This window comes from Canis lupus, chromosome 22 (assembly GCF_011100685.1).
Source record: "Canis lupus familiaris isolate Mischka breed German Shepherd chromosome 22, alternate assembly UU_Cfam_GSD_1.0, whole genome shotgun sequence".
NCBI classification, from domain to species: Eukaryota; Metazoa; Chordata; class Mammalia; order Carnivora; family Canidae; genus Canis; species Canis lupus.
In genome coordinates, this window is record NC_049243.1 from 24,097,955 (window position 1) to 24,120,347 (window position 22,393).

Sequence of the window (22,393 nt, forward strand, 5' to 3'; positions counted from 1 at the left end):
GAAAGTGGTATTTAAATTGGAACATATCCTAACTGATCTCCACAATCAAAGCCAATGTTGACCTTTTCAAACAGATACAACAAAATGAAAGGCTGCTGTTGTCTGGTCTGGCAATTTTAAATCTTATTTATAGGTTTCCTGATTTTCTATTACCCTAAACTTACGATGACAGTATTTATCCTAAATCCCCTATTCTTACAGAACTGGAGTCTCTCACACCTGTTCCTGCACAGCCTTTCATCAACAGTTTTCCTCAACGGTAGTTTTCTGTTCACTTATTACTTCTTGGGGGTGGGGAGGGACATTTCTTTTTCATATCTGTTGGAAGGTTCTCAATTAATAACCTTTCTGACCCATCGACACCACCTTACTCATTCTGTCTTGGTTAGGTGAGGTGATTAACTCCTATTTGTTTAACTTTTTTTTTTACCCACATGAAGTACCTACTATTAATTGATTTCCTGGGAAAAAAATATGCTTTATAAGGTCCTATCCCTCCCTGGGATATTTGCAGTTTTAAGCAGTTAATTTCAGAGACCTTAACATTTGATATATGCTTTAGACATTCTAAAACATAAAACAAAAACAAAATTTAAGGATGTGATTGAGACTACCCATGTGTACAGGATATATGGCATTAAGCCATGGATTTTACTTTGTGGGGAAGGTATTTTAAACCTGGAAAAGACTTATGTTTATCCAGGTGATATTTTTACATTTGAATCAGTTGAGCTTTTTTTAAAAATTTATTATTAATTAATTAATTTATTTATTTATTTATTTAAAAAAATTCTGAGACTTGTGCAAGATGTTCAAGCCAGTTCTGTGGTGACCACAAGTACTTGAGTCAAGGCGACACCTTAAGAAAAGACGCCTAGACTTCAGAATAAGTGCTAGACATCTACAGACTTGGCAAAGTAGCTTGGGCTTCAAAGAAAGCTAACAAGGGACCACCTGGGGCACTGCAGTGCTCTGCAAAACAGAATCATGGGCTTTACCAGCAAACAGAAACCCATGATTGGGGTCTGATAAGTAAAGGCTGGTTACTGGGGTTTAGTGAGCAAAAGACATGGAGACATCACAGCTACCCTCTGCAAAGCCTAGATTGCTTGTGATCCTGCAAGCTAACAACCATATTTGTAGTTCATTCAGTGGCTTCAGCAGGCACAGTTTATTGCTTACCTCACAGGTTCAGCATTTTCTAAGTAGGCAAAGATGAAGCAAGAGAATCTTACATCTTTAGAGATATTTTAAAATCTGATTTATAGAATACATGCTACCTTTATATCATGGGCCAGCTAAATTTTGTGTGTATTCACAGCACTAGGGAGGTTCTAGTTTTAAAATGTAAATGCAAAGACTATATAGGAGAGCTAGATTAGCAGTCCCATTTTTTTTTTTTTTTTTAATTCCCAGTCAAGAAGAAAACTACAAACAGGGCATACATACTCTGAGTCTTCCAGCCGGTGCAAAGAACCACAGAAACTCAAGTTGATTTTAAATTGGTTAACTTCATATAAGAAAGAAACCACTCCAAGGAGGCAGGTTTCTTAAGTGTAATCAGTTCCCTAAGAGGCAACAGAAGAAAAGAGCCATGGTGGTGCACCATGGAACATGCCCACTCACAGTGTAAATACTGAGTTCCTAGCTAGAGACCAAAATTAATACAGAACTGGGTGTCAGAAATAAGGACTCAAAGGAGGAATAGAAATTAGAAAATTGTGCAAAATGGTAAAGTAGGAGTGCAAACCAATCAGTTGGTGGTCAATATCTTCCCCCCCCCCCCCCCCCCCCCCGCCAAACTTAAGCAGAGAAGGATGCTTTTACTAGTTTGCTAGGGCTGCCATAACAAAGTACAACTGACTGGGTGGTTTAAACAACAGAAATATATTTTATAGTTCTGGAGGCTAGAAGTTCAAGGTGAAGATGTTCATTTCTTCTGAGGCTTAGACATGGTACTCTTTTCCTTCTGTGCCTGTCTTATATTCAAATTTCCATTTCTTATAAGGGCACAGTCATATTGGACTAGGACCCACACAATAACCTCATTTTAATTTAATTGCCTTTTTATGGACTTAACTCCAAATATATTCACATTTTCAAGTACTAGAGGTTAGGAGTTCAACATGAATTTGGAGGGAACCCAGTTCAGACCAAAACAATGCTAATTGGGAATGTTTCCTCAAAACCCCAGTGACGCCACATTTATCATGCTTCATTCCTGCTTGTACTTTGTTTCTTTTTGTGCTAGTTTCCCAATCTTGGGAGCTCAAATCACTTGTGGAACACAAAATTTAAGATTTACAAACAATTTAAGGTTTTAGGACTTCATCCTTATCTCAAATGTCTCTGGGCTTGTGTTCCTGAACAGTCCTGAGGCTGTTCATCTTCTGATGGCCTGAGTTTACGGATTTTCAGAGCAGAGACTGCTCACTGATAGTGGTGATTTAGAACTGGAAAGTGACAGAGCTAGGCTTAGACTACCCTAGTTTAAATATTTTTATGCAATCAACATGTGCTAAGCCTTCAACTGAAAGAACACAGAAAATAAATCATATTAATCACAAAATGATGCTGGATGATTCCTGACCAGCTAAGGGAAGCTTCCTGAAGACATGATTTTCAATCTCTACTACAGTCTGATTTACCCTACAGTCTGCAATTACATGAACATTGTTACATTATTTAAAATATGCCACCAGTCAAAGTTTAAAATAAATTAAAAGTCTGAAACCAGATAATTCAACTACAAATTGATAAACAGATGTTTAGAAAAAGCTTGAAAGCTTGGAAACTATCTAAAATGATGTTGTTATTATATATGGCATTTGTTTTCCTTTAATTGAGTCTGTGTCTTCTATTTCTAATAAACAGCTAAGAAGTCATTTTATTTGCCTCTCTTTCCCCTATTTATTTAAATCATACCAAAAGCAAGACCATCCTGAAGCTTATGATTTATCAGAAGAGATCTAAGAGAATATATTTGCCAACAATGGGCACAGTAATTTGACCAAGAATTTTGAGAAATTTTGAACACAGTAAATTTTCTGAATCAAAGAACTAGAAAAACAGTGTCATTTGATACAGCTGTAAAGATATTCTATAAAGTTCTTTTCACTATGAGCAAATTAAAAACAAAAGGATGATGATAGTGGATGATGGTAATTCACTCATTATGGGCTAGGCAAACTTCTAAGTTCTTTACATGTATTTTAATGCATTGTATCTGCATAAGAACATGGTTAGATATCCCTTGCTAGACAGTTGATGAAATGGAGAAAAAAAATCAGTAAGTTGTCCAAGATAACATTGCTATTAAGTGGTAGACTTCTATAAAAATAATTAAATTAAAAGTAGATCAATTTGCACATGAATTCATTCTCTTGCCTTTTTACATTATTATTTTCATTTTAATAAATCATACCTGCAGAAAAGTTTATAAATCATGTGGGCTGCTCTATGAATGATCAAAAAATGAACAAACTAATAGAATCCCCACTTATAACCAAAATTGAACACACCATCACCCCAATAGTAGCACATCCCTACTCTCAGAAGTAACTTCTACTTTTTACTTATAATATCATACATTATTGCATGATTTGGGATCTTATTTAAATGAAGTCATATATGGTATATATTGTTTATTTCACTTGACTTTATTGTTTGTGAGATTCATCAGCATTGTTCCATGGAGCAAATGTTCATGAATATGTGGGTCTGTTTCTTAGCAACTATTCTGAACCATGGTTTACCGATCTTTCCTTGAATTTAACACTATACAATTTATTTTAGTATATGGACTTTTAAATATCATTTTTTTCATCATAAATGTATTCTTAAATCTCTATGCCTTATTTCCCTAATTCCCCTGACCCACCTCCCCTCTGGTAACCATTGACTTATTCTCTATAGCTAAGAGTCTGTTTCTTGGTTTGTCTATCCCCCTCCCTCTTTTCTTTCCCTTTGCTCATTTTTTTTTCTTAAATTCCACATATGAGTGAGATCATATAGTATTTGTCTCTAACCAACTTAGTTGGCTTAGCATTATACTTTCTAGCTGTATCCACATCATCACAAATGGCAAGATTTAATTTTTAATAATATTTCAGTTGTGTGTATGTGTGTGTGTGTGTGTGTGTGTATCATATGTTCTCTATCCATTCACATATCAGTGGATTCAGGCCCTTTTCATAGTTTGGCTATTGTAAATGATGCTGCAATAAATATAGGGGTGTATGTTTCCTTTAAGCTAGTGTTTTTGTATTCTGAGGGTAAGTACTGAGTATTGCAATGCCTGGATCATAGGGTAGTTCTATTTTTAATTTTTTGAGGAATCTCCATACTCTTTTCCATAATGGCTGCACCTGTTTGCATTCTTACCAACAATGTAAGAGAGCTCCTTTTACTCCACATCCTCACCAACACTGGTTATTTCTTATGTTTTTGATTTTAGCCATTCTCACAGGCATCAGATGATCTGTCATTGTGGTTTTGATTTGCATTTCCCTGATGATGAGTGATGTTGAGAATCTCTTCCATGTGTCTGTTGGCTATCTGTATGTCTTCTTTGGAGAAATGTCTGTTCACATCTTTTGCCCATTTTTTAATTAGAATATTTGTTTTTTCGGTATTGAGTTGTACCAATTCTTTATATATTTTAGATACTAATCCTTTATCAGATTTATCTTATTTGCAAATATCTTTTCCCATTCAATAGACTATATTTTAGTTTTGTTGATTGTTTCCTTCACTGTGCAGAAGTTTTTTATTTTGATGTAGTCACAATAGTTTATTTCTGCTTTTATTTCCCTTGCCTTAGGAGATATATCTAGAAAAACATTGCTATTACTTATGTCAAAGATTACTGCTTGTGCTCTCTTCAAGGATTTTTTATGGTTTCTGGTCTCACATTTAGGTCATTAATTATTTTGAGTTTATTTTTATGTATGATGAAAGAAAGTGGTCCAGTTTTCCCAACACCATTTGTTGAAGAGACTTTTTCCCATTGTATATTCATTCTTTCTTCGTTAAAGATTGACTATATAACTGTGGTTTATTTCTGGGTTTTTTGTTCTATTCCATTGATCCATGTGTCTATTTTAATACCTACTTTTCCATATAGCTTTTTATTTTTTTCATTTTCATTTTTTTTATTTTTTAAAGATTTTATTTTATTCATGAAAGACACAGAGAGAGAGAGAGAGGTAGAGACACAGGCAGAGGGAGAAGCAGGCTCCACATAGGAAACTGGACGTGGGACTCAATCCCAGGTCTCCAGGATCACACCCTGGACTGAAGGCCGTGCTAAACCACTGAGCCACCCGGGCTGCCCTCCATATAGCTTTTTAAAAAGATGAACCTGTTTTCAAGATGTCATGGCTTTTCCTGGCTCTTTATATTTCAGTAGAAATATCAGAATCAATTTTTCAATTTATACATGCACATCTGCACAAACTCCTGGGATTCTTTTTCAAGGGGAGCCACTGAACATATAAATCAATTTGAGGAAACTTTACATCTTTCCAATACTGAATCTTCCAATCATAAATGTGGTTTATTCTTCCTTTTTACTTATATGTCTAGAATTTCTCTCAATAATTTTTATGTTTCTATTTAGATGTCTTGCACAGATTTATATTCACAAGTTTTATCTGCTGATATAAATGATATATAACTACAAAATTCATTTTCCAATTGTTTCTTGGTTAAATATATGTAAATAGAACTGAATTCTAGATTGACCTACATCCAATAAGCTTGCTAAGTCATATTTAAATTTAATTGCTTAGCTATTGTATTATAAATGTTTGCAATATTATTTGCAAACTATGAGAGCCTGTTATTTCTCCAATCTTGTATATTTTATCTTGCAGCAATAAGGAACTCCAGAACATGAAAAATGAAAATGGTAGCAGTGGGCATCCTTATGTATTTGCAATCTATTGGTATTTCATTATCTGGTATGCCCCTGTAGGTTTTTGTTTGTTTGTTTTGTTTTGTTTTCAAATCATAATTGAATTAAGTTCTTTTCTATTCCTATTACATTGAGAACATTGTTAGTGGTGACAATTGTGGTGACAACTGTTGGCTTAGTTTTGGTTTTTAATCATGAAACTGTGCTAAGTTTTGCTTTATCAAATGCTTTTCTCTGAATCTCCTGACATCACTTTTCTCAATTGGGCACAAGCTGTAAGTTTTCTGCTTTGGTCTGTAAGTGTAGAATTACATTAATTGATTTTCCAGTGTTAACTCAATCTTACATTCATGAATTAAAACCAATTTGGTGATAATATGTAATTTATTTTATGTGTCATTGCGCTTGGTTTCCTTATCTTTTGTTTAGGATTTTTACAACTCTGTTTATGAGATACTTTAGGCTATAGTTTTTCTTTCTTGTAATATCCTTGTAAAATTTTTATATAAGGTGATGTGGTTTCAAAACAAAGAGTTGTTAATTTTTTTCTTCTATCATCTGAAAAAATTCAGGGATATATTAATAATATTTCTTCCTTAAACATTTGGAAGAATTCACTGATGAAACCATCTGGGTCTACAGTTAATTTGAGGAAAAATTTTAAATTATGAATTTATCCAATAGATCAGGGCTACAGAGATCTTTTTCTTCCTTCCTAGTTTGCCCTTAAACCTCAAAAGTTATTCATTCCAATATAGAATGTCCAGAGCTATTTATCTTTTGGAACTCTTTCTGAATCTTTAGCTACCATGGTAGCAATAGCAAAAAAGCAGAAACACTAATATAAAGAAGTTGGCACATAATCACATAAAATACTTTCTCAGTTCAATTATAGCTAGAGATGATCAAAGGGATATTTCACTCTCATCAAGTTAAAAACAAAGAAATTGAAAACCTTCACATGGATCTTCTTAGTTTTACATTAACTCTCATTCCATGCTATTATGTTTTACTATTTTTAAGTTAAATACAGAGTTTGGAATGTGTGAGAAAAAATACTTTTTCTTCAACCTTGTTAAACATATATAATGTGAGCAGCTACTAAAAAACCTGATACAGTGAATAAATTGGCAAATCTTAATCAGAGGTGAGTGGTTTTGCCTTATACATGCTATTACATATTCCATTTTCAAGCTTATACCTAAACTAAGTACACACTTAGAAGTTTAGTTAAAACATAACATGTATGTAAATACAAATATTTTAATATTTCATCAAAAGTTTGCATTTTAAAAAATTATATTTTTTGCTTTATATTCTAGTAGTGAAGTATATTGAATAATATAAAATTTATCTTAGATAAGATTATTAGAATTAAAATGTTACTAGTGCTGTTTCCTTGGTATAACATATATATTTATTTTATAATAAGTATTCAGCAGTGATTGTAAAATCATTTAAAATACTTTCACCTTTGATTGTACAGTGTTTCCTAATATTTGTTGATTCTAGGATAAAATAAAGTTACTTTATAATAACAAAACTTAAAATTTGAAATTAATTGTAATTATTTACATCAGATCAAGGACTAAATACACATTTATTTAATAATATGGAAAAGCATTAAATATAACCTTATATTTTAACTTACATTTTTCCTAAAATATACACCAAATAAACAGCCAAACACTATACATAGCACCCATTATTTCATTAGTGTCACACTGTGTGACATCACTATAGATGACATAAAATGTTGCCTAGTTGTTTTCTAGTACTAAGAGGATTCAGGCTTGTTGGGAATTTAGAGACAACAGAAATGTAAGCATGAATGTCTGTTTAAATATCTGATAACACTACCAAATATCTAAGTAAATATGGTAAAATTATGTTGTATAACTTCTTTGAAAAATGTTTTCTAATTCTTACAAAGCCAGAAGTGTTTTTATAAATACATGGTATTTTTCCACATCAATAACCGGTAATATAATTATAAATAATGAATACATTAGAGGATGAATTAATAGCTTGGTAGAAGTACTTGAACTCAGAATTTACCTCAGTTTAACACAATTCAATATGTTAACCTTGATCAATATTCAACACGTAACCTAGAATTATTAATTTGCAATTTACATGTGTTGAGATTTAAACTTTGTTACACCATCCTGATAGTTAAATTACTGAATTGTCTTCATATTTTGACTGTTTTTCTCTTGCAGTGGACCTGACTGAGCCTTGTTTAGATCCCTGCTATATTACTTGTACAAGTCAATACAACAACCAATTCTATATGAAGAAATTTGCAACAAATTTAGGACCATTTTTTTTGTTGTAAATATCATTAGTTCACCTTTGTATGAACCCAGAATATTCGAAGTGTATATATTTTGCTCAGATAAAACACTAAGAAATAATGGCTGTCTCTCAATCAAAGTGGATAAATAGAGACAGAATATTGCACTTGTTTTCATCTGTTTTCTCTTGTACCCAAGATCAAAATAAGCTCAAACATGAGTCTCACGAGGTCGAAAAAAATCTTCAGAGAGACAATAAGGTGTCCAGGGATGAGAACAAGGCTCTTAGAAAAGAAAACAAATCCCTCTGGGGAGAAAATAAAGCTCTTCGACGAGAAAACAAAGCCTTCCGAATGGACCAGTTGATCCCGGAGGTAAATCAGTCCTTGAGAGAGCAAAACGAGGTCCTATGGAAGTTTAAAAATGTGATCTTAGAGAGCCAAAATCCAGCAGGGGAAAAAATCAATGCTTTGAACACAGAAAGAAAGTTTTATTGGCAACAGAATCGAGGCCTAAAAGCTCAGATCAAGGCTCTCAGAGAACAGGAGAAGGCCTTTCAGACTGAGGCAAAAGCTCTTCAGGAAGAAATAAGGTCTCTCCATGAGGAGATAAAAGCCTTGAAACACCAGGAGAGAGCAATCAAGATGGAGGAACAAGCCCTGATGAAAGAAGGAATAGCAATAGAGATGGAAGAAAAAGCTCTGTGGGAGGAGGCACAGGCTCTTCGTGAGGAGAACATGGCTCTTAGAGAAGAAAACCGAGCTCTTCAAGAGGAGGAAAAAGCCCTTCTGGAAGAGGCAAAGGTCCTTGAGGAGTGGAATAAGATTCTTCAGTTCACACTTGCTGGAAAAAAGCACAAGAATAAAACAAAGCAAAAGAATTGATTTGAAGATGTAACCAGCGAACCAAGAAGGCCATTGACATTCCAGTAAAAACAATTAAAACTTTTGAAGGTGAAATACTATTGTTGGGATTGAAGTCAAAAGCCTGGAAATTTACAGTACTCAGTATCTGGTCCTGGAAACTAAATAAAGTTCTGAAAAGTTAAAAAAAAAAAAAAGGAAATGATTCTTTTGGGTTTACTTAGACTTCACACTACTATTAGAGGCATATATTATTCTAGAACAATTTGCAAAGATGCATTGCTTAAAAGGTGACACTGAATAGACAAGGGGATTGACCTTTACTTTCAAAGACATTGTATGAATATTGTAAGAAATTAACAGCACAGTGGAAATATTTGTCTCAAAACTTGCTCTTGAATTATGAATAGAACAAAATATAAAGTTTTACATACTTCATTCATAGGTATTGTAAAAAATAGATATGAATAGTATAGAACATCCTGCCTCTTTATGCTTATTTTGGTGATCTAGTTGAGGAGGTCAATCAAATAACAAGAGGAATTCTAAAAATAGTCGATAACACAAAAATTTTGTGTTCCGCAGCTTCCCACTCTCTATTTTTCCTTTCAGTTATCATCCTCCTTTTGCTTGCTGGGAGGGAGGCTGTTCTACCTAACCAATGTGTTAAAGAAAGCAAAGAAGGAGTGAGAGAACAAGCTTAAAACAGGGGTTTCAGAGTTTGGAATGTGAATGCATGAAGCAGTTCATAATGGATGCAAATTGGGAAAGGAAAAAATGGATTTTTCATAAGTGTTAATGTTGATAATGGATCTAATCGAATGCTCCTTAAAAAATAATTTTGCAAAAAGTTGCAGAACACTAGAGTACCAACTGCATAGAGGGTTCATGCCATATCTTATTTTTCACCATTGCAAATTTGGGCACTAAATTCAGGGTAAATGTTTATTTTTTTTTAAATATAACTGTATCTCATTCTGATTATCATCTGGTATCCAGGAATGGGAGAATAAGAGAACTACGGGAAGGGAACACTTCTTTGTCTTCCCTAGGTATTGCCACATCTGTAAAAGACCAAGATACATTTGTCGAATACCTGTAATTAGCGCTATTAAGATGTTTACACTTAGGTATAAAAAGTGAAACAATCATATCCCCTGATTTTAATGATTCCACAGAGTATAAAAGAAGATAAAATGTTATTACTTTATCCTTTAAGAAAGACTATCTACCTGAAAACAGTTTGCTGATCACTGTTGTGACTTATACAAGCATAACACCATCTAAATAATCAGCCTTGGAAAAGATTAAAAAGCAAAGTTTGTAGATATATGCTTGACTGATGTGTGTTTTAATCGGGAGAGAGAAGAAATGCAAAGCCTGTATCATTGTTTCTAACTTGAAAGATATGGAAGAAGTCTGCAGGCAGGAGATTGGCCAACTTCATGTTCTAGGGATTTACGAATATATAGCTTTATTGCCTACATATTAATTTTGATAATGTTCACAGAAGAGTCCTTGTCCTGCAAATTCCCTTCTGTAGTATTTAGGGGAAATAAGCTATTTTTCCTTTTGGTGATGAGGTTAGAAGAGTTGTGTCCATGGGGTGGGTATAGTTATCAGTGGCTCCTCTTAGTGAGAGAGCTGTCATTATTGCATCATAGTTAAATCAGCAGCAACTCAGGCTAATGTGTAGGCTTATTACGTACTGATCAGAATTTCAATATCTCCTCTTTGAATTCAAATGCTAACTTGAAAATTGGCACTGCTATGAAGAAATTTTGATTTATCTTTATAGTCCACTCTACAAGTGAGAAATTATGTAAGTAGGGAATAGGTTAAAACAACTTATGTTGATATCACTTATCATGTCTGATGTTTTACCCTTACTAATCAAAAGTTTCTTCTGAAATGCCGTTACCATATTTATGAAACACTATATTGAAATTATATTTTCCCATATAAGTTGGATGCATTTACATGTACATTAAAAAGCTTCTATATTTTTTTTTGTTAGATGTTAATCTCGTGGGTATTTTATGTTAAAAAGAGGAAATACTTTTGGATGAAAAGTAAGGGCATTTTGATGCTCACAATGCAGGAACTTCAGTGTATATGAACTTTCCTTCTTGTTGTTCATTTCTAGATCTTCCTTCATCGTTTCCAGAAAGGACAGTCACCTGAATACCTAATGTTCCCAATGGGATTGCCCTTCCTCCAGGCCAGTAGTCATTAATTACAGAAGAGAACAGTTGCATGGCTGTTCCAAATAACTACTTAGAGATTACTGATAGCTCAACTTTCTTTAAGGCACCATCAGGTCAAAACTTACATACTAATCTTCATTTATTTAAGTTCCAGGATCTCAGGTCCATCCTTCTTCATTTTGATTTATACTCTATGATACTCTATATAACCACTAATATATCCCAATTTCACATCCGTCCTCACCCTCTTGAATATTTTATCAAACTTCCAATATCTTTACTTCTTTTCTGTAAGTTCCTTTGTCTTCTTAATCTAAAAGACTCCAATGATAGCGCTCGCTTAGTATGCCTTGCAAGTGAAGCTTTTAGGCACTAGCAAAGATGGAGCTAGTGTAGGTTTCTTCATGTCTTCATTTACAAAAATTTTATCCTGTTTCCTCCTACAAAATCTACAAAATAATTTGTTTCAATGAAGCACATATGAGATACACTTCTATGTTATGTAATACTTCATATTCAGACTTTTTGTTTGATCTCATTCAGACATTAAAACCTTTGGAATTTGGCTTACAATATTTCTTTTCTCCCCTCCTGCTTTTACCTCTTCTGTATGACTTCAAACTTCATGTAGAGAATTAGTCCAGAAATGTACCACTCAGCATCTCGGATCTTATTTCCAAAAACTATTTCCTCTGTATCACCTTGGTCTACACCCTCATTGTCGTACCTCGACACCTTTATGATTGGCAAGTACACTGATTCTGACTTAATTATCTGGCTACTTTAGAGTGATATTTGCCTGCAAGAATACTAGTCTCCTGTTCACTGTAGTTCCTGTAATGTACCCTACTTAGTCACAGCCCCTGGTCCACAGAAACAACCTTTATTATCAGTCCCTGTAGGTCTTTTCATTGGCAGAGATCTACAAGAATAAGCCAAAGCTATTGCTATATTATTTGAAAATAGTGAGACAAGATATTCAAGGACTGAGTGGTACTGAAGTCTGCTCAGAGAGACTATTAATAATTGGCTCAAAGGGTCGACTGTACACATCTTTTCCCAACTTGGCATTCATGATGTCACACTGGTATCTTCAACTTTGTATACCATGAATTAAGGGTTTATTTACTTATTTATTATTTAGTTAGTAAAGCTAGTTGTTAAAGACTAACGCAAAGTCAAAGTTCTTGAAAATTGCTTAAAGAAAACAATAAAATCTAGATGTTTTATAATCCCTGAATTTGTACACTCTAGTGAATACTGTCCAATTAATTTCAGATATTGATAACATTAGTTATTTATCTTTTGAACAAATTTCATAAGACATTAATGATCTATAATTTGTTGACCATGATTCATATTTTAAACAGAAAAAAATAAGTGGATAATTGAAACAATGAAGTAAGACCTTTTTTCCTCTAAAGCATTATTATTATTTTAATTTTATCAAGGCAAATATTTTAATATTTATGTAACTACTTAAGAATCATGACTAGCATTTTACTGTTCTTAAGAAATATAATTAGTACATAATTTTGTAATGGGGAATGAAAAGCAAAAAGTAATTGGAAAATTGCAGAAATTTGGTAGGAAACAGAATATATCACCAGCTATTTTATGTGCAGGACGCCATACCTTATGGTCAGAGACTGTAATAGGCCAGACAGCAATCCCAAGAAAATGGCTCACTAGGGATCTCCAAAAAGAAATCACTGTATAGTTAAAGATGCTAGGAAAATATTAGGGCTGTCCAAAATTACAGATTTTTGCACTGAATGAGATCTGATAAACTAAATTTAATTCATAGTAAAAAGCCAAAGGACACACAGTTGGATCAACAAAGGAGAATGTATTTAGGGCTATTTATTTTACTAAATAAAAATAAAATGAAACAAATAATGATTCAGCTAATTTTGATATTTGTATTAGTTCTGAAAAAATTAACTAAAAAGATATGTTTACTCAACAATATTAAAGTAGAATATTTAGTATTATACATGATTCTGCTCTAATTTATTTTTAAATTCTAAAATCATTGGATGTATCTTTGAGACAGTAAAATTATATGTATTATAGATGTTTTTTACACCTCCTAAAAATATCTAACATTCAGCTTATAGAAGCTATCACTAATACCACTGCATAGTGGAAATTTTTAATATCTTTCATAAAATTCAAACCTTTGTGATTTAAGCTCATTATAATATAAAACTAGAGGTAAAATTTGAATCACTACAACACATAATGCCATAACAAATGAGACCAAAAGAACCTCTAGAAATCTTTTCTATGAATACTAAGGATTCAATTTCCCAAGTGTGATAGTTTGCAAAAACAGATCTATTATGTCACCACTCCTTATGTTCCTTCCAATTGTTCTGCCACTCTGAACCCTAGCTAAACCACCTGATTTACTTTAGCTAAGGAGATGTGAACAAATGACATAAGCAGAACCTCAACAAAACACTTACCTATTTCTACTTATATGCTTCTATCTCTACCATTGCTCTCAGAGCATTCCTGGGCTGGTTTGCTTTGAGGTTTGCTTTGAGACGAGGTAGAAGACTCGTCAAGCAGATGCAATTTCTACCAGTCATCCCACTGGAAGCCAACAACCATCTGAGCACAGGCATGTGCACTAGCCCAGCATAAACCAACAACCATCTGAGCACAGGCATGTGCACTAGTCCAGAATAAACCAAAAGAACCCAGAAAAGCCAAGTCTAAATTACCAAACCACAGTCCTATGTGCCAAATAAATGCTTATTAATTTTAGAAACTGATATGGGGCTTGTTATAAATCTGATTGAGACAATAAAGACAATAAGCATCTGATAAACTGAAATTTTTGTCTTCCTTCTGTTATTTTATGATATTTGTTTGAAAATTCTAATATTTAAAAAATTGTCATTTTCAGTTAGCAATGATATGTTTTGCTGTATACAATTATAATAGTAAATTCACTGATAAATTCATTGCTTTATATGCATTTTATCAAATCAGAAAAATGTCATGGTCAAGTGAAAACTGCAGTGATGATATTATTTAAAATTTTCATAAGCTCTTCAATTTAAATGAAATAATAATGCTATTAGTAAATGGAATTTCAGAATACTGTATTTTAAGTTTTAAACTGAAAATAAGATGACATGTGTTACTAATTATTTATATAGGACATTAAAAAAGTACAAGTGCTTTAAAGTACATTTAAATCATACCTCTAATCTGCATTCAACCTAGGAAAAAATCAGACATATATTCTGTAAGATTATCTTGATACTCATTTAACAGACATTATATGAAAAGGGCCAATTTAAATTTTTTAAAAAGATTTATTTATTTATTTATTTATTTATTTATTTATTTATTTATTTATGATACACATATAGAGAGAGACAGAGAGAGACAGAGAGAGAGAGGGGCAGAGACACAGGAGGAGGGAGAAGCAGGCTCCATGCCGGGAGCCTGACCTGGGACTCTATCCTGGGACTCCAGGATTGCACTCTGGGCCAAAGGCAGGCGCCAAACCGTTAATCCACCCAGAGATCCCCCAGTTTAATTCTAGAAAACTGGGTTACTCTAGACTAGCTTCATCTATTTTTCTGATAGACATAGCCAATTATTAAATCAGAGATAATATGTATGTTTTTGAATGGCTTCACAACCAACCACTTTTCTCCTACAATAGCATCAAGTCATGTGTCCCACAGTTCCTGAACCAATCTTAAAGTAGGCAGTACAGTACTAGGTAAACTTTGTAATTAAGTTAAATACCTCAGATGTCAGATATGAGAGCCAACAACAGTCACTGTGTTTCCAAGTCGCCTTTACTGATGACATGTCCAAAAATTTGGTTTTCCAGAGACAAACTTCCATATAGCCACCTGTATAGTACAGAAAGTGAGTCCAAAATCTGATGCAGGTATATAAAGGAATTTAATAAATGATAAGTGTTATCTAATACATTGAATAAAAGATGAATTAGCCACTTAGTGGTTTTCAAAATAGATTATCTGATAAAGTGAAGTTAAGTACATTCTCCACTTCTTTCCATCACTACCAACAAAACACACCATTTTTTGTATGGGTATGTGAAATATCTATACATCAATATCTGTACCCATATGCATTGGTTTGCATGGGCTGCTATAATGAAGTATCACAGATTGGAGATTTTAAATAAATTTATTTCCTCATTCTTCTGGAGCTTACAAGTCTAAGATCAAAATGTTGGCAGGATTGTGATCTGAGGTGTCTCTTCTTGGCTTCTTATGGTCATCTTCTGCGTCTTCACATAGTCTTCCCTTTGTGTGTGACTATGTTTTAATGTTTCTTATATGGATATCAGGCATATTGGATTAGGACCTACTCGTGTGACTTCATTTTACCTTAATTACCTCACTCAAGTCCCTATCTCCAAATGCTGTTACATTCTAAAGTATTGGGGGTTGGGAACTCAGCATACAGTTTTTAGTAGAATACACTTCAGCCCATAACACCACACATAAGACACAGATATACTTCAAAATACATGACATTGTAATATAACAAATAAAACATATCATCATAAAAAAGAAAGTCTAGAATCTATACAAAAAGGAAGAGTTATATATTTGTTAAAATAAAAAACAAAGAAAAACTCCCCATGGTAAAATTTATGATTAGCAAAATGGAGGAATATACAAAGATTCAGAAAAGCAGTTGCAAAACACACCTCATATTATCTCCTCAAAAAAGCTCTAAATATTAATATGAAGAAAACAAAGATCCTTGGAGAAAGAATACAATCAGGACCAGGGCAGAATGGAGAAGGAAAATCAATATATTAGATTTCTATTCGTCACAAATCATGTCTTTCTGAGCTTGATATATACCCTTTGGATACTGTACCTAATCCTACCAAGCATCTCTGAGTGAAGATCAGCTTCTCTGGTCAAGACAAATTTTCTCAACTACCATATTCCATTCTGTAGAGAAAGCTGAGATGCTGACTTCCCTATTCTAGCTGGTCTCAATGGCTTAAACTGCTCTCTTGACATCATCATGATGGCTGATAGTACTATCAGAGGAGGAAAGTCCAAGTTGGCAGGGGATTGGTTACTCTAGCTCACTTATGGGAAATGGGGACTCACTCACAGCCTCTTGCCATTACCTGCTGTCTTAGATGATTGTCTTAGTAGTATCAGTGGTCTGTATGAATACATCAAAAAGAGAGCAAAGTGGAGATTCAAGTTTCCAACCTACTCCAGAATATCTATATGACATCTCTAGGATATAGTAGTATCGTGAAGAATGTTTCTGACCCAGCTTTGAGCTATAATGCTTTTTAACTATCCAGGGCAATTAAACTGCAATATTGTTGAGGCACACTCTTAAATACATGCCTCAGGCACATGATTGAATTACGGAAGTGAGTTAGTTACTCTCCTGGTGAGTGGGTCTTACAGATTCTTTATAATCACAGCTCTATATCACTTTTTCCTTCCTAATAAAGGAGTTCTTTTTAATTCTCACAAAACCCTATGAGCTAGGAAGACATTATATACTAGTTTTGGCATATGTAAAAATCTCAGGTTCCATCCCTTAACATGAATAGGAACTGAGTTGTTATTTTGTAACATGGGATTGTGCCACTATAAGGACCCTTTCCAAACTGTTCCATGCCCTACCTATAATGATATACTATGTCAATCCAAGGACTATTGATAATCCTTTTAGGACTTGATTTTAGATAATTTTTCATCCCACTCAGAGTGGATGAATTGATACATTAGCACTCAAAAGCATCCCTAAAGTTTTGGCTTTTTGAAATTTCACAATAATGAGGACATTTTTACATCATTTATCATGAATTGTAGACAATTTTCTTCCTAAAGACTCATTTTTTGTCTTTGTCACAATATAATTACTTAATATCATCCTTCTATATACACTTTAAATACCACAACATTAACACACCTTAAAGCTTTACAAAGAGAACATACACATTGTTTTTCATTCTATGATAAATGACACATTTCTTTCCTAGTAAGAGAAGGATCAAATATAAAAGAATTAAATTTTGTTTAAAGCATATTTAGATATTAAAGAAATAGATGAGGTAGAAAGTACATTTTTGAATGTCATTGCAGTTACAACAGAGATACCAAAAGTAGGAGTCTATTGATAGAATTCCAGTAAGCACGGTTTAATTCCGAATCAGCCACAGTTCTGATTCAGATAGAAAAATCTTTTTTCAGTCTACTTTGTGCACGTTGTTAGTGAACATATTAGTTAATGACCTGAAGGCAAATCCCTGACAATGTGATTTTGTGCTAATTGTGTGGAAAAATATTTCTAGCTTTTAAAAATGCTACATTCTGAGATGCTATAGGGAATTCATCTTCCCTATTTGAGCTATTCTATTCAACCTTCCTCAAGGGCACTGAATCATATTGAATGAGTCATCCAGTATTCACATCATATCTAAAATCAAGGGAAATTCTCAAGAGGCAATATCAGGAATTAAACACTCTCATTCTGTTTATATTCAGTTGACATTAAAATAAATAAGTTATAAAATCAAATTATTAAGACTAGATACTTTAGTATCTCATTTTCATAGTGCCTTATATTAAAATGTCAAACCTTTAGCCATATTATAACAATATTTTTATCTTAACATTTGTAAAAGCTCATTTTAAATGTTTTCTTTAAAACATTTTTTCTTGATTGTTAATCGAATTAAATACACTAGGCTCAGGATCCCTGGGTGGTGCAGCGGTTTAGCGCCTGCCTTTGGCCCAGGGCGCGATCCTGGAGACCCGGGATGGAATCCCACGTCGGGCTCCCGGTGCATGGAGCCTGCTTTTCCCTCTGCCTGTGTCTCTGCCTCTCTCTCTCTCTCTCTCTCTCTCTCTCTCTCTCTCTCTGTGTGTGTGTGTGTGACTATCATAAATAAATAAAAAAATTAAAATAAATAAAAATAAATAAAAATAAACAAATACACTAGGCTCCTATTAAAATAAATGTATGCTTCGTGAATGTGCTGATTGAAGGAAGACCAGTGCTTCGGAAGCCTTAGGTTGAAAAATATTAAAGATATGTTAAAGGTATGCTAAAGGATGACAGTGTAAAATACATGTAAGTTTTAAATTGTTGCAAGAACATTTGCTGTTGATTTTAATATGATTCTTTTTAAGATTCTATTAATTAATTTATTTGAGAGAGAGAGAGAAAACAGGTCATGATCTTTGTGTCCTGGGATCCAGCCCTACTTTGTGCTCTTTACTCAGCAGGGAATCTGCTTCTCTTTTTCCCTCTGTGTGCTCTCCCTCTCACTCTCTCTCTCAAATAAATAAAATCTTTTAAAAAATAAATAAATATAAAAGCTTATTTAAAGATATTAAATCTTTTGATTCATAACACATAATGGGCTTGAGGATATTTACATATTAAATTTGTTCATTATTTTCTTTCCAATCAACCAAATATAAATATGAATATTCTAGAAACATTCAGGTTTGTAAGTTAAAATTTCTTACATTTTCAACTGCTTTTGATTGCATTTTTCACATAATGTGAATTCCCATACTCTACCCTTGCCACACACAACCATGGCATCTTTTCTAATGTACTTAATGTATATATTTTCAATCCATCTAACTTATGTTGAATTAGGTATAACAATGTCTTTTAAAAATTATGTAGTTTTGGGATACCTAGGTGGCTCAGTGGTTGAGCATCTGCCTTCAGATCAGGGCATGATCCTGGAGTTCCGGGACCAAGTGCCACATTCGGCTCCCTGCATGGAGCCTGCTTCTCCCTCTGCCTGTGTCTCTGCCTCTCTCTCTGTGTCTCTTATGAACAGATAAATAAAATCTTTAACAAAAAAAAATCAAGTTTTGTTTTGAAATGTGCTTTCATTTTTAAAAAACAGTATTGTCCTATAAACTATATTATGTTCTTACTTTTTCCATTCGACATTATGTTTTTTGAACCATATTGAGGCTCTTCTATAATAAATATAATTCATTATATTTGATATATTCATTTATCATACCACCACATAGCTAGAGCTCACAGTTATAAATCTACTCTCCAATAATGGATTTGTAATTTGTCTACACCTCTGTGCTACTCAAAACTACAACACTGCGATGACTATCTTTATTAATATCTCCCTGTAGACTTGTGGAAAATATTTTTAGGGGTACTCTACTATGAGACTAATTGCTACACATGGGATATTTGCATATATGTTTTTACTAGACATTATTAACATCTCCAGAATGCCTGCACAACTTCACATTCCCATGAGCAATGCTTAAAGTTTCCAATTTCCCAACATTACATTTCATCATATTGCCTTTACATTTTGCCAATCTGCTGCTTGCAAGATAGGTATGCAATTTTTGTTTTAATATATATTTCCATATTTACTGATTAAGCTGATTGTGAACATATCAGCTATGTGGATATTTCCTCAAAAGGCAATGTAACAAATTAACAGATGTTGGACCAACACAGCCTAAGGGCACACCCTGCCTCCATCATTACTTAGACAAAAATAAATGTGGATACATTATTTACCTGTTCATGCCTCAGTCTATACATCTGTAATGAGGATAGCCATAACTCTGTGAATGTTAAATAAATTAATATGTATACATGCTTAGTGCAGTGTCTAGTACACAATAGTTGCTATATAAATGCTAACTATTATCTTTATTCATGTCCTCAGCACATTTCTCAAATATTTCCTTTGGTTGTTGAACTGAATGATTTCCTTTATAATATACATTAATCATTTGCTTATATTCACATTACATATATCACACCCAGTCTCTCATAGAGCAGTTAACTTTCCCTATAATGAAGTTTTTTATTAAAGATCTTTCACTTTTACCTAACCAAAGTAAAAATTATTTGGCACACTCTGTACTATAAGGATTTGTTTTTAAAGAAATTTTCCTAACTCTGTGGTCACAAAACTCTCCATTTTCTTATGTCATTAACTTTAATTTTACTTTTGACATTTGGGTATTTAATCTATGTAAAGAAATCTTTCACCCAATTTTGTAATCCAAGTTTTGAAGTCCATATGCTGAGTCAAATTTCCATATATCATCTACTAAAAAATGTGTAATTTTCCCACGGCCCAATATACATACAACCACTTATCAAATATGAAGTAATCACATGTGCATGGATCTGTTTCTGTGCTTTCATCTTTCAGCCTTTTACAGAAACTACACTTTTTTTACTATTATATCTTTGTTAAGTATCTTGTCTAATAATGACACACAGCTATATGCATATAATGTATGTATATTTAACTTTTCATTTTTTTAAAGATTTTATTTATTTATTCCTGAGAGAGACAGAGAGAGGCAGAGACATAGGCAGAGGGAGAAGCAGGCTCCATGCAGGAGCCAATGTGGGACTCGACCCTGGGACTCCAGGATTACACCCTGAACCAAAGGCAGACGCTTAACTACTGAGCCACCCAGGTGTCCCTAACTTTCCATTTTTGAATTATAATAGATACCCTTAACTTTATCTTGATACATAAATTATAGTATAGATGTAGTTTCCCAAAAGCATCTCCTAGAAATCTGTTGGAAATTCATTGAGTATATAGATACATTTTAGCAGAATTGATATATTTAAAATTAAGTTTGCCCATCCATGAACATGTTTCAGCTTTTACTGAGGTCCTCTTTATAAGATTTATACATAATACAAAAGGCTGAAGACTCAAATCAGACTCACAGTAATTATAGTTTTTCTTATAAGAAATTATAGATTTCTTACCAGCAATCTAAAAGGTCCAGGCAATCACAAAGAACATAAACATGGCTACGCCTGAGAATTCTCTAGCTCCCTGGGTCCTTTATTCATATATCTGAAAGCACCAGGACTTAGAATTCACATATGAGGTTTCAAGTGATTAAAGCAGGACATACATTACAAAAAGGAAGATATTTCAATTGTAAAATATCTTCTTTTTATATTCCCATAATTTATATGATTGTATTCCAGCCACAATCCAGATTCCGGCTTTATTAACAATCCATAATCCAGATTCTGGCTTTATTAACAATTAGCATACTGAGAGATAAGATACATCCTGCTAAAATATCATATAGTTTAGGGCTCTCTATTATCCTTCCACTAAAAAATAACAACAGCAGGTATGGTTAATAATTTTAATAAGAGTAGTTTAGGGGTACCTGGGTGGCAGAGTCGGTTAAATGACCAACTCTTGATTTCAGCTCAGGTTGTGATCTCAGGATTGTGAAATCAAGCCCCGCACAGAATCTCTGCTTGAGATTTTCTTTCCCTCTTACTCCCTCATGCTTATGCTCTCTTTCTCAAATAAATAAATCTTAAAAAAAAAAAAAAAAAAAAAAAAAGAGGGAGAGAAAGAGTACTTTATTTTCTTCCCTACTGCTCCTTCTTACTTGGTAAGTTATTTACATTTTGAGCAGTAAGTTCTTATGCATTCTTTGTTAGTGTAATTTCTAGATAATATTCTTGTTATTATTAGCCTAATGTTTTTAAACAGGTATAGTTGGTCATTGCTAGTATAAACACTACTGATTTCTATTTACTACTGATATCCATTTTGTGTCTGGTACCTTAACTGAATTTTGTATTCTAATTGTTGTGTATTGCTTCTATGTCAAATATCATACTACGTCTACATTAGGCCAATTATGTCTCCTCTTTCAATTTTTACATCTCTAATTTTATTTTTTATTATATGTAATTGACCAAGACATCTAGTATAATAAGAACAATACTGATAACAGAGAATATTTTTCTCATTTCTGACCTTCATGACAAAGCATCAAAAAATTACCAATTAAAAACAGATTTTATAAATAACACTTATTAAATTATAAGAAAATTACTTTCTCACCCTAGTTTCCTGAGTTTTAAAAATATTAAAATGCTCAATACTTTATTGGGCTAACTAGTCTAATCAGGGAAAAAAAAAAGAGAAGACACAAATTACTAATATCAGCAATGAAAGAGAGGACATCACTACAGATTCTATGCACATTAAAAGGAAATTAAAAGACTATTATAAATGACACCATGTCCACCAATTTGATAACCTAG

The 22,393-nt window shown here is 33.2% G+C and overlaps 1 protein-coding gene and 1 long non-coding RNA gene across 4 annotated transcripts in view; one reads left to right on the plus strand and one right to left on the minus strand.

Annotated features, from left to right (window-relative positions):
- LOC111091648 overlaps positions 1-8,297 on the minus strand; it is a 27,973-nt gene extending 19,676 nt beyond the window's left edge. The window contains exon 1 of the long non-coding RNA XR_005376362.1: positions 7,569-8,297. This is a non-coding gene — a long non-coding RNA (uncharacterized LOC111091648). The remainder of the gene's footprint in view (positions 1-7,568) is intronic.
- Positions 1-9,292, plus strand: part of LOC485485 (coiled-coil domain-containing protein 70-like) — a 9,618-nt gene extending 326 nt beyond the window's left edge. Inside the window, exons 1-2 of one of the 3 annotated variants that reach the window (XM_038569717.1) lie at positions 6,816-7,064; positions 8,140-9,292. In XM_038569717.1, coding sequence (XP_038425645.1) covers positions 8,334-9,098 — 765 coding nt within the window. In that variant the 5' untranslated portion in view covers positions 6,816-7,064; positions 8,140-8,333 and the 3' untranslated portion in view covers positions 9,099-9,292. Of the gene's footprint in view, positions 1-6,815; positions 7,065-7,633; positions 7,739-8,139 lie in introns of those variants that run through there. The other 2 variants (XM_038569715.1, XM_038569716.1) reach the window with 2 other exon arrangements.
- The last annotated feature ends 13,101 nt before the right edge of the window (positions 9,293-22,393 follow it).